Here is a 12,823-nt window from a genome sequence, read left to right on the forward strand (position 1 = left end):
CTGAGGCACATCACTTAGCATGGGGCCAAGGGGCCTAGGGGGTTGTCCCCCAGTCTTTCTTCCTGGGGAGCTGAAAGTGCGCACTGGAGCCATGCCAGGCTGCTGGGCCACGTGTGTATGTGTGTGCTGTGTATGTGAGCACGTGTGAGCGCATGACCGTGTGTGCTCACAGACGCATGCATGAGTGCATGAGCTGCAGGGAAATGCACGTGTGTGCGAGAACATCCATCTGTGTGCATGAGCACGCGCGCACACAAGCGGGTGGTCACATGCATGTGCTCCCAGTTCACTGCCATCTATCCCCACTGGCCTCACGCCAGGCCTGGGTTGTTTTTCAAGTGCCCCCTGCGATGGGACTCCGGGGGGGTGGGTTTGTCCATCATTAAACCAGGACTGGAGCAGGGCCAGGGCCGGGCAGCGAGGCATGTCCCGGCCAGAGCAATCGGTCCCAGTGCCCGTGGTGTTGACGGGCCCTTGGTGGCGGAGGAACGCTGTAGGACCCAGGGCAGGGTGTGTGGTGGTGGTGAAGGGGATGTGCCACCCCTCAACTGGTGCTGGGGATACCCCCTGCTTGTAAAACAAGTCAGAACTAGGAAGGGAAACTGAGGCAAGGAGTGGTTGGACACTTCTGGGCAGGCTTGACTCCTGGTGATCAGCAGGGGCCCAGGCAGTGTTGGGGGGCATGGCCAGGCAGTGTATTGCAGGTTCCCAGTGGCTGTGCCAGGAAGAGGGGCTGCAAGGAGGGGACACCCATGTCCCAGCTGTGGCAGGCTCTGTCCATGGGACGTGTGGCCGTCCGGTCCCTGCTCCCTGCCCCAGCCGCTCTGCCTCCTCCCGTGCTGTCGAGGGGATAATGTACTGGTCACGCGGGAGCTGCCCGTCAGGTCCCTGTCCCCAGTGCTCCTGTTCAAAGCCACACCCCCGTGCTTTGGCACAGGTAATTAGCAACACCCCTGGTCTCCACAACAGAGTGGGCGGGGCGGGGGGGGGGGGGGGGAGGGGGAAGGAATAGTGCAGGAATATGTCCTTGACCCTGGCATGGGCCCAGCTGGGGTGGAGGGATGAGGGGCTGTGGGGGCTCAGCCCTGCCCCGGTGCTGTGCCAGGTTGTGTTTGTGCAGCAGGTCCTGGAGGGGGTTTTGTTTTTTTTTCCCCCTGCCTCTTTCCTTTTTCCCCTTCTTTACGTCACTGCCCAAATATTCGGCCTCTCAGCTCCAGTGGGGGGCCAGCTCGGCTGCTTGGAGGACTTGGGGCCCTCCTCTGCACCCTCGGGGTGCTGCACAGAGAGGGTGGGCAGGGCAGAGGGGATGCTGAGACTGGCCATGCTCGCCGCACTGGTGAGCACTGACCAGGACAGGCCTGGGAGGTGTCACATGAGGCAGCAGGGACCACCGGCCTCCCTCCTTGGCAGCTCCCGGGGCTGCATCCTTCTTCCCAGAGCCCTGCCGTGGTGGGAAGCAGGGTCCACGTCTGCCTCATTTCCCACTGATTTTCTCTCTTCCCAAACCAGTTTGCATCCCCCATGGCCACCCCTCCTGAGACCTGCCCTGGGAAGGGTGCTCCAAGAGGTGGCACTGATCCCAAAACAGCTGAAAGGTCTGGCTCAAGAGGGGCTCTACAGACCCTGCACTGGGGCTTATCTCCTGTGTGCTTTCATCTCTGGAGATGAACCACACCTGGGTGCCTGGTCCCCAGGTCTCCTTTCTTCCACTGACATCTGGAGTAATGATGCTCAAGGGTGTTTGTTTAGGGTCAGAGAGGAGCTGTTTCATGTGAGGGGTGGTTTGTTTGGGGGGGCTGGGAGTCACTGGAGCCACTTTGCAGACCGCTGGACTTGCTCCCACTGGCACTTTGACCCTATGGCTCCGGGAGATACTTTGGCGGCTGTAGTTCAAGGATGTTGTCAGGACTTCTCTGGCTGTGTCCTGTGAAAGGGACACGTCATGTTCCCAGGGGACAGTTCCTGTCACTGCCCCGGGGACCAGGACAGGGACATGCTTTCAGTGCCCTTCACTCACCCACTCATCCCATTCAGTTGCTGATACTTTCCCATCTGGCTTCAGCTCTTCCTCTGCTGATGTTTCCCAGGGCCTGGGAGCCATCCTGTGTCCTCCTTCCGAAGAGTTTGGGTTCTGGGGCCTGTGCAGGGGTCCGTGCTGGAGCTGAGCTGGGGTCCACGCTGTGCTCTGCTGGTGCAGGATGTTCCTTGCCCCTCCATCCTTGTTGCAGCACTCCCATGTTTTTGGGATGACTGGTTTTTGTGGGCTGTGGTGATGGTGGGACTTGTTTAGGGGTGTCAATGGATCCTGGCCATGAGGTTTTGTCCCTAGAGTGGTGGCTGTTGGGATCTGACCCTGTGCTGTTGGGTGCTGGGGAGGGCAGAGGGGCTGGCTGGTGCTTGCTTGGGACAGGAGTGAGGAGATGCCCTCTAGAGATGTTTGGCTCTGGCGCTTTGTCCGTGGCAGCAGGAAGGGTCTACAGTGCCTTTTGGTGCTCCCATGCCATGGCACTGTTGGGTTGCTGTGGAAACTGAGGCATAGAGGGGCTGGGAGAGATCTCCTGGAACTGGAGTGTACTCACAGGAGTGGTGTTCCCTAGGGGTACTTGGAGGAGGGCAAAGGGAGAACCCCTTACCACAGACCCTTCCCTGGTGACTTTTGAGGCAGTGGTGACATAGGAAGGGTGTTGGGGTCCTGTACCGCTCCAGCAGAGCCAGTTCCAGCCTTTTGGCTGAGCCCACGGCTTCAGGACGGAAATGCAAACAGGAACGGGGAGGCGTTGGGTGAGAAAATGTCAACAGCGCTGGGCCGGGTGCCTGGCTTGCCGCCTCCCTGGCCAGCTCGCCACTCTCTGGGCTGCTGCTGGTGGGCTTCCCCTCTTTGCTGTGGGGTCTCCTGGCACTGAGCACTTGCTTGTACAGGAGGGCTGGGGCTGGATTGCCCCAGGGGCAGCCAGGGAGACCAGGGCTCCATCCATCGACATGCAGCCCCCTGAGGAGGAGGAGGAAAGAGGAGGAAGGGAGGCAGGAGGAAGGCCAGGGGGATGCTGGGCACACTCCAGGTTTGGGACAGGCAAAGGGGGACTGGCATGACTTCACATGCTGAGGGACAGACGGGGCTTTTCCAGCATTTTGGCTTTGATTTTTAGTTGAGAGGTGGGCTGATAAATGTTCACATCCTCCCCAACACTGGGGGTGTGGGACACCCAAGGACCATTAGTCGGGCACTTGGTCCCGCATATGGCAGGGGGGCACCAAGTTGTGCCAGGGGGTGCCAGGCAGGCCCCAAGCAGGGCCCCACACACCGGTCCCTGCCACCCCCCCGCCAAGGGCACAGGGACGCCGGTGGCGTCACGCGGGGCGATAAGGCCCCGACCCCGCTGCACCCCGCCGCCCGCCGCGGCCCCTCGGCACCGGGTGCGAGGAGTTTTGAAGGGGGAGGTGGTGGAGGTGTGGTGGGGGGTAATTTTTTTTTTGGGGGGGGGTCTGCTCACCTGCCGGCACCCCTACCCCCGGGCCAGCTGCTCGAGTCAGGCTCCTGGTTGCCTTTAAGGGCGTTTTTTTGGGAGGCGAGGGGAGCGGAGCGGGGCCGGACTTGGAGCGCGCCGTGCAGCTGGGGAGAGGGAAGAGAAGAAAGAGGGAGAAGAAGCGAGGGAAGGGAGGGGAGCGGTGGAAAAAGTCGCCCGGGACCCCACTCCTCCCCAGGGCCGGGGCCGGCGCCCCCGGGGTCCTCAGCCCCTGGCCGCCCCGGGGGTGCGGAGGGGAGCGGGGAGCCGGCGGGACCTCCCTGCGCCCCTCCATCGCCGGGGTCCCGCTTGTGGGGAGCGAAACCCTTCGGCTCTCCCCCTCCTTCCCTCCCTTCCCTCCTCCCTCCCTCCTTCCTTCCTTCCTTCTCCAGGCTTGGCCCGGGGAGGGAGGGGGGCTCTGCCTGCAGTCTGCCTTCACGCCTTCCCGCCCGGGCGACGCCGGGCTCCCGCCTGCCCCCCGCGGCCCCTCCGGCCGCCCCCCGCGCCCCCCGGGCCAGGTGAGGCTGCGGTTCCGTCCCTCTCGGATGTAGGCAGGCGAGACCCCGGATGGATTTCGGGAGCGTCATGAACCAGGTACGGGCGGGCGGTGAGGGCACAGGGGTCTCCAGGCCCCCCGGGACTGGGGGGGTGCTGGAGGGGGTGTCATCTCTCCAGGGGGCGGGGGCCACGCGTGATATCCGAGCGGTGATGGGGTGGTGCGTGGATGGGGCTGCTGCCCCCCCGTGTTGGGGGGGGTCCCGCAGTTGTCGGTCGCCAGAGGGGATCTCGGGGTGCGGGGGGGCTCGAAGAGGGCGATGCGGTGCTCGCAGGGAGGACGACTTGGGCAGGGGGTGAGGGCCGGTTTGCTGCCGGCTGGGACCTGCGAGCGGCTCCGGGGGCCGTGCCCCCGTGCCCCTCTCGCCGCCTCGCCAGGGCCGGTGACTCTCGGGGTGCCCCGGAGCGGGACACACAGGCGCTGCGGTTTGCGTCCCCCCCCTCTCCGAAGTGCGTAGGGACACGTCCCCGTGGAGCGAGGACTGCGCGGGAAAGCGGGGTCCGCCCCCGGCACCCCGCTCCCGCCCCGCAGCCGGGGGGCGATGCCGGCCGCCTGTCACCGCCGCGGGGGGGACACGGTGGGGGGCTGCCCCTGGGCCGGGACACCCTGGCAGCCCACGGGTTAACCCCCCCTCCCCGGCGGCACCGTCAATGGTTAAACTCCGGGTTAATGAGTGGCGAGGCAGCCCCGGCGGGTGCCAGCCCCCCCCGCCGCCCCCCCGGACAGGGATCCCCGGCCCCTCGGCGCCGCTGGGCCCGCAGAGGGTTAACTCCGTCAGGGCAGGTCCCGGCGCAGATGTTTTTGGGCTGTGCTTCTGGGAGAGGAAACGGCCGAGCGAGGGAGGCATCAGCCCGCTTGGGTTTAGGGGGAAAACAAGGAAAAAACGAGAAGTGCTCCGTTCCCGGGCGCCTGAGCCCGCTCGGCGCTGGCGTCAGCCTTGGTGCGGGACCGGTGACCCCAGTGTGTGTGCTGGGGGACAGCTGGCAGGGACAGTGGGGTGGCAGTGGCTGCGCCCCCTGCGTGCTCATGGCACTTGAGTCTGGGGGTTCTGAGGGGCAACCAAGCAGGCACCTCTTGTCCCTACAGCGCGTTGGCACTGGGAAGACAACGTGTGTCCTGTCTGGAGTCCGAAACCACCCCCAGGGAAAGTGGATCGGTAGAAAACGAGCCTCCAGCTCTCACCCTCTCTAATGAAGCCACTTCGTTAATGATCCTGCTGGCCCCGGGCAGGGTGCTGGGCCTTGGAGCTGTGCTCCCTGACCCCCCTTGTGGGGTCCCGAGTTGGGGGGTCCATTTGCCTCTGCCCTTGGCCACCCTTCTTCCTGCTTTGCTACTGTCTGGTCCCTGGCCTTGTGCAGGGTATCTCCAGGGTATCTGGACACAGTGCCAGCAGTCCCTGGTCAGCATTGGAGCTTCCCTGATGGGTTTTGGGACACAAGAGAGAAGAGCAGTCCTACAGCACAGCTCCTGGTTGGGGGGGAGTATCTTTGTCTCCACTTTTCCCTCCTATTCCCTCATCTCCTCAAAACGGCAGATGGGGGGACACCACTTTTGAAGGTGCTGCTCAGCATTTCAGTTTCACTGCAGAGTTTTCAGCTCTATCCTGCAGGGTGAGGACACAGCACTGACTCCAGTCTCCATCTGCCTTGGGCCTTTCCCTCACAAGTAGAGCCCCTGGGCTCAGTACCGGGGAGCTAAGACCCCTTGGGGCAGCCAGGGCTTATTTTGGCACCTTAACCACCCCTTGAGGTGGGTCACAGACCCATGGGCGCTGTCAGGTGCCCCTGATGCTGGGAGGCAGCCCAAAGCATGCAGCGGGATCTGAGTGCACAGAAAGGGGTTTGCCTGATGCTCCACCAGAGGGGATCTGTGGGAAGGATCCATTGCACTGGGCTCAGGGTGGGGTGCAGACTGCTCACAGGCTGGTGTGCTGACCAGTCCCACAGAAGTGCCCGTGCTCCAGCCAGTCCCATGCCAGAATCCATTTGTTGATCAGTTCCATGTGAGAATCCATGTGCTGGCCAATCCTGTGTGGGAATCACTGCTCTGACCAATCCTGCATGAGAATCAGTGCTCTGACCAATCACCTGTCCGAATCCATGGGTTGACCAGTCCTCTGGGACAGTCTGTGGAGTGATTAATCCCATGTCAGAACACATGTGCTGGCCAATCCTGTGTGAGAATCCATGCATTTACTAATCTCAGGTGAGAATCCATGCACAGACCAACCCCACATGAGAATCCAGTTGCTGCCCAATCCCATGTAAGAATCATGCATTGACCAATCCAGTGTAAGAACCTGTTCATGGAGCAGTCCTGGTGGAACCCCCTGCAGCAGAGTCTGTCCCAGCCAGTCCTGGTGTGACTCTGTTCCCGGCCTATTCCCAGTGCGGGAGCTGCTCTCTGGCCAATCCTGGTGTCTGGTTTGACTCTGGGGAGTTGGTGAGGGGGTGGGGGGGTCCTGGTGCTTTTTCTTGGGGAAGGCTGGTGCAGAGGGGGGCGGTGACCCCGTGCTCTCCCTTAGGCTGGTTGTGGGATCCCCATGGGACTGGGCTTAGGGGTGTCCCCACAGTGGGGTGGCAGCACACGTGTGTGGTGCTGGCAGCAGAGCAGAGCAGGGCAGGGCAGGGCTGGGGCTGTGGGGCCAGAGCCAGGCAGGCACGTGCTGGCCCGTGGGGCTGGATCCAGACCTGCTGCCTCCAGATGTTGCCTTTTTAGGCACTGGAGCACAGCACATCCCTGCCTGTGGCCGGCCCTGTGCCGAGCCAGCGTCTGCAACCAAAGTAGGGACAGTCCCTGTCCTGGTCATGTGGAGGCATCTCTGTCCCCCTTCTGACCCCCAAAAACACCCTTCTCCCCCCAAACAGGGTCAGGGATGCTACCTTCTCTCCCTTCCCCTCATCTGCACTTGGCAGCACTGAGGCTGATTGCTCAAACCGCCCCGGAGCCGGGACCTGCCCTTATTTGGGTTGAAACCAGGGCTATTTTGGTGCAGCTGCCTCCATTGCAACCCCTTGAAGCTTCTCTGTACATTGTTTTTCCTGTCCTGTCCCGTATCCCTGTGCCAGGGCTGCCGGCCAGGCCAGCCATGGGCTGCTGGGGACCATCACCCTCCCGGTGTGCCGTGTGTCCCAGGGTGTCTTGGGGTACCAGTGGTGGCCCCCATGGCCACTATGAGGTGGAATGGCTCGTGTCCCCTGTGGCATTTCATCCCTGATTTGCAGGGCTGTGTGTACCGGGTAACCTCTGTCCTGGTCCTGCTGCCGCCTTCCTGGCGGGGATGGGCCACAGGGCGGCTCCTCATCAACATACCAAGGGAGAGACAGAGGAGATAGCGCTTGTCCCAGCGTGGGGGACATCCCTGGATGCCCTGTGGTACCCTCCCTGGTGCCACCGGCATCTCTTGGCAAATGCAGGGGTGGGGCAGACTTGGTGGCCTCTGCCCTGGCATGGGTGCTGTTCAGGCATCCAGGCATGGAGGGGATGGCACAGTGACAGTCCCTGACCCAGCTGCAGGGTGGGCTGGGGATGCTTGGAGGGAAGCCTGGGAGCGGTGAGACCTCCGTGCCCCAGCATCAGCCCAGTCTGACTCACCCTGAGCTGCTGGCCAAGCCGCTCCCCTGCCCTTTGGCGCATCTGACAGTTACTCCCACCCGATGGGAGAAGTCCCAAAAGCAGCACCCCGGGGTACTGGTGGGGGCAGAGAGGAGCTGTGTGGTGCACGGGGTGCTGCCCCCTCCCAGGGACCCCCATGCTGGCAGTCTGGGGCTCTGTGTGGCTGCCCTGTGCCTCGCACACTGGGGTTGTGCTGGGCAGGGTGGAGCTGGGGTGGGGGGGAGCGGGTGTGCATGGAAACATGCTGTCCTCCCGCCGGGGACATGTTGCATAAACAGGAGTTTTGCCAGAGCTGCAAAATATGTGAGGGCAGGAGCAGCCAGCACGTGGTGTGGGCAGAGGGTACCTGACCCCTGTGCAGGGCAGGGGGTTGACCAGAGCACAGACCCCATAGTCCCTTATGCCAGGCAGGGGAGAAGGATGCTGCAGCTGGTCACATTAGGAATGGGAGGGCAGAGGTGCTGGAGAGGGAAAAACCTTCCCCAGCATCCCCAATTTGGTGGTCCCGACCCATCCCCTAAAAGTGTCTTCTGCTGTGAAGTGCCCGATGGCAGCTCACATTTGGCCCCACACTGTGGCTAGAGAGGGCTTGGCACAGCTTAGCTATGGCTGGTCTGGAGGGACTGGTGAGTAGGGGAAGGGCTCTGAGGATGGCTGGGGAAGTTGCTGTGGCCTGTGGCTGTTCCTGGGACTCCCTTTGCTTGAGGCAGGATCTCGGGGTGAGCAGAGAATCGTGGGGTGCATGGGGAAGTGATTTGCAGCCCAGCTGGGATGTAGGTGGCACAAAGCTGAGATGAACTTGCTTGGGAGGAAGTGGTCCCTCATGGGGTGATGTGGGACTCACATGGGCTGAGCTGGCGTTTATGCTGCCCTAGCATTGTCCTGTGGGACGCCAATGTGGCCACTGAGTCACATTTCTCTTTGACAACTGCATTTCCGGACCGCAGGGAGTAGGGTGCCTTGCTTCTCTCTCCTGGGGTCCACATCCTTTCTGAGTAGTGGGGCCGTGAAGGTCTGCCTGATGCTGCCTTGCTTTGAGAGGGTCCGGGATGTCAGAGTGTCCCTTTTGACAGCACGTCTCCAGCTCCAACCACACCAGCTGGGCTGGCTTGCCGGCATCTCAGTGCCTGGCCATGGGAAGCATCTCTGGTGTGCTGGGCTCTGTGTGAGGGCTAGGCTGGCTGGTGCTGCATCTGCTCCTGGCATAGTAAGGGTCAGCACCAGCCCGGATATCGTCCGGCTCCGGAATGTTTATCGGAGCTCCTGGGGAAGGGAAAAACAAAAACCGCCACCCAAAGGAAGGGATATGCGTCAGAGATGGGCCTGGATCACCCACCGGCAGCTGGACGGGCCATGCTGTGGGCTGTGGGCCAGTGCTTGCCCGGCTCCAGCAGCCCAGCTGGGGAGACCCCAGCACGCCCAGTACTGCTCTGATCCAGCCCGTTCCTGAATCGCAGGGCCCCTCCATGGAGGTTTGTTTTCCCCCAGCCCTGCTGGCATCTTGCAGGTTGGGGCTACAACCCACAGGGATGCCCCGCTGGAGCAGCACCTGGCAGCGGCCCTGGGCACCTCCACGGTTGTAAGGGCTGTTTTACTGAGGGAGGAGGAGGGAGAGGAAGGAGGTGCTGAGGGAGGGAGGTGTGAGCAGTGGTTGCAGCATGGAGAAGTCTCTGAGGTGTCTTATCCCTGGGTACGAGGTGGATGTCTGCATTCCTCCAGCCTCTCTCAGTTCTTGTGAAATGGTGCTGAAGTCCCGTCGGGATCTGTGGTGCAGAGGTCAGTCCCTGAGCTGCAGCTGGAAGGGTTAGGTGGAAGAGGGATCTCATGAGCTACTCTGCGTTGTGGCGGTGTGGCCTGGGACTGTCAGGGTTTTGCCAGCCAGGTGTTTATTTCTGGGCTTGGTAGTGTCAAGGGTATCGAGTTTCTCTAGGTATAGCGACAGCTGGTGATGAGCGAGGGAGCCGATCATTGCTTTCCAGCGGAAGGCTGCAGGATGTGCCCAACCCTTTATGAGACATCAGAGAGTCCTATCACTCGTGGCCACGGGGCCTCGTTTGCTGGGAAACTGATTTTTCTGCTTGGCAAAACTCGGGTCTCAAGGCAGCAGCTCGTGGGATGTGACTGCTGGGATGGATGGGGCTGCGACCTGGGGGGCCGAGTGGGTGGGTGGGGGGCCATGGGGGGCTGGTGGGGTGGGCGGCAGCCCTGCTGCGCCTCGTTCCTCGCATTCCTGGGCAGGGCTGCTGGGCGGCGGGGTCGGCGGCGGGGGCCAGCCGGCAGGAATGCAAACACCGGTGAGGGGGAGAAGAAAGGCCGCTGTGTCTGCCACGGCAAAGCGAAGCCTGGACCAGGGCTGTGCGAGTCCCCCTGCCTGTCCCACCCCTCCCTGCACCGAGGGATGCAGGGATCCCTGAGGACAGAGATGGTGGCTCTTCTGGGGGTCGCTGCAGTCCTGTATGGAGTGATACTCTCATGGGTCCCGTGGGGCGAGAGACCAATTCTAGGTCAGGAATTGGTCTTCCCTAGGGAGGGAAGGGAATGGGCAGGGTCTTCCTTCTTACTCTTGATCTGAGGGCATGTTTGAGCCAAACTTGAGAGAGGGATGGAAGCTGGAAACAGCTTTACGTTCCTGCAGTCCTTGTAAAACTGCCTTTCTGGGATGCGAGAGTGCCATACAGCCTGGGTTGCTGTCTCCTGTGGATGGGAAGAGTGGTGTCGGGTGAGCACAAGCCCATAATAGACATCAGAGAATCCTCAGGGGCAGGGAAATACAACCACAGGCACCCCAGTTTTTTCCCTTTTCCAACCAGAGGTGCATTTGTAGCCTGCAAACTTCCTCATGCTGACAGCAGAGGAGGGCTGGGCATGGACTCTACCTGGCTGTGGGACCAGTGTGTCCCATGGTGGGGGAGCTGCGCATCTGCCCCCATCTCTGGCCCTGTAGCTGGGGCTGGACGGGGGTCAGGGGCGCTTGTTGAGCATCCCCAGCGGAAGAGCACGGCAGTGTGCGGGGCACGGTGCAGGGTACAGCACAGCCCTCGTCGGCTCCGTCCGCAGCAGCGGCTCGCTGCCGGAGAACATTCCAGGGAGGCTGGCGTGGGGCCAGCACCGCGGGGCAGGGAAAGGGGCCTTTTATGGAAGCGTTTCTGCATTAGAATAAAATCATAATAATAATGCGCAGGGGAAGGGAGCGGGAGGAGGAGGAACCCCTGAAGAAAACAGTGAGACGGGATGGGAGCAGGCTAGCAGCCGGGGAGGGGAGCAGGCGCTGGGCATCACCCTCTGGGACCAGCGTGGGATGGGATAGGGGTGCTCCAAGTGAGGTGCTTGGGGCAAATCCTTCTTTCTATGGCCCAGGGCAAGAGAGGCAGAGTGGGGTGCAGTGGGTCCCCATGCTGCCATAGAGGACCAGCCCCTGAGTGGTGTTTGCCATCTTGGCTCCCTCCTGGGATGGGGCAGGGGATGGCTGACTGGGGTCACTGCTCCTGGTGGGGTTTGTAGAGGACAAAGTGCCGAATCACACCCTCCCACTACTGTTGGCATCTCAGGGCCAACATAGGGCTGGAGCGCCTGTGCCTGCTGTCCCAGCACCGGCGAGGCGCTGCCTCTCCCACCCTGGCATGCTGCTGCTTCCCGAGGGACTGGGGTGCACACAAAACCCAAGGTTAATTGTCAGTAATTGCCGCTGGTAATTAAGGTAACAATAGATGGGCTGTTCAGCTGGCGGCTGCAGCAGCTCACGAGGCTGGGCTGGGGTTTGTTCCAGGAGCTGCTCTTGGCATCAGGCGTCCGCCCTGTGCCGCGCTGTGCTGTGCCTGCCGTGCCCACCCGGGCTGGGGCTGGGGCTGGGACCGGGGCTGGGGCTGTCCTGGCTCCCTGGCCAAGGACGAATGGCACAGCTGCCATGGCCCTGAGCCTGCTCCCATTCCCAGGAAGCCAGCCTTGACCTTGGAACGCTGCCTATGCTCCTGCCTGGGGTGGCAGGAGTGCCCCTGCCGGGGGTGGCAGCAGTGCCCCTGTCACTTGCTTGGGTGGGTGCTGTTTTCCCTGTGGGGTGGGTGGGGGTGAATGCTGCATTCCAACCTCTTCCCATGCCATATATTGGACAGTGGTCTTCAGGGACTAATCCTGGCTCTTTTCTGCTTCCTTGCAGGCTGTGACCCCCTGCTCCCCCACTGTCAACTATGAGCTGGTAAGTGACACCTCCACTGTGAATCCTAGGTGACAGCCAGGGCTCTGGGGATGCTAAAGCATCCTGCTCTGGGTAGGGGGCTTTCTCTGTCCTGGGGCTTCAGGATGTGTCTTCCACCCTCAAAGCCACAGGGGTCCTGAGCTGGGGGTAAGAGCACCCCCATTGTGGTGCTGTGCCCCCCACCATTGCTGGCTGAAGGGCATCCCACAGGTGAGCAGCACAGGTTGGAGCAGCCCAGCTATCATGGGACTCCTGCAGCTGGAGCTTTCAGGGAAGAGGGGCTTGCAGGGTTGCAGAGAGGGACAGGCAGATAGGACGTGACCATCCAGGGCTCTGGGGTCCCCTGGCGCAGAGGGCCTTCTCTCCCTGGCCATATCTGGGGCGGTTTCTTACACACCCGGAGATGACTGTACCAGATGTGCCTTTGGCTCGGGCGCCCAAGGCCGTACATTTGCAGCTCTTGTTATTGTCACCCTTTACTATTGTCTCTCCTGAGAGTCTTTAATGATCTGCTGGGGCCATGGCGTCGCACGTCGCAGGGCCGTTCCCACCCTGTCCTCTCTGGACACCAGGAGAACAGCTGGATGCATCATCTCCGTTCACCCTGTCCTGGGGAGGGTGGGTGTGGGGGTACTGGGCAGACAGCCACAGTCCTTTGTCACACTGCTCCAGGCCATAACTGGGCTCTGGGGGTAACGGGGCACTGGGATGTCACCTGGAACCAGGCCATGCCCAGCAAGAGGTTTGGGAAGCATGACATGATGGTGCCTACCAGGCAGTGTCTGGCCAGCTGAGCAGCTCCCCTGCCCAGTCCCCAGCCTAGCCATGCCCGTGGCAGCAGGCGGAGCAGGCACGGGCAGTGGGGAGACTGGCATAGCCTGGGGCCAGTGTGGCAGCCCTTCCTATTTGCTCCAGACGTGTGCCAAGGCTTGCTGGGGCAGGCGCCGGGGAGAGGAG

At 62.1% G+C, this 12,823-nt stretch overlaps 1 protein-coding gene across 15 annotated transcripts in view; it reads left to right on the plus strand.

Moving 5' to 3' along the window:
* The window catches only part of TNS1 (tensin 1), a 66,341-nt gene that overhangs the window by 7,887 nt on the left and 45,631 nt on the right, over positions 1-12,823 (plus strand). For 11 of the 15 annotated variants that reach the window (XM_048308761.1, XM_048308762.1, XM_048308763.1 and 8 more), the window contains exon 4: positions 11,828-11,866. In XM_048308761.1, coding sequence (XP_048164718.1) covers positions 11,828-11,866 — 39 coding nt within the window. Of the gene's footprint in view, positions 1-3,542; positions 4,098-9,123; positions 9,147-9,410; positions 9,451-11,827; positions 11,867-12,823 lie in introns of those variants that run through there. The other 4 variants (XM_048308770.1, XM_048308771.1, XM_048308767.1 and 1 more) reach the window with 3 other exon arrangements.

The sequence above is a fragment of the Corvus hawaiiensis genome, chromosome 7, assembly GCF_020740725.1.
Source record: "Corvus hawaiiensis isolate bCorHaw1 chromosome 7, bCorHaw1.pri.cur, whole genome shotgun sequence".
In the NCBI taxonomy this organism is placed as follows: domain Eukaryota; kingdom Metazoa; phylum Chordata; class Aves; order Passeriformes; family Corvidae; genus Corvus; species Corvus hawaiiensis.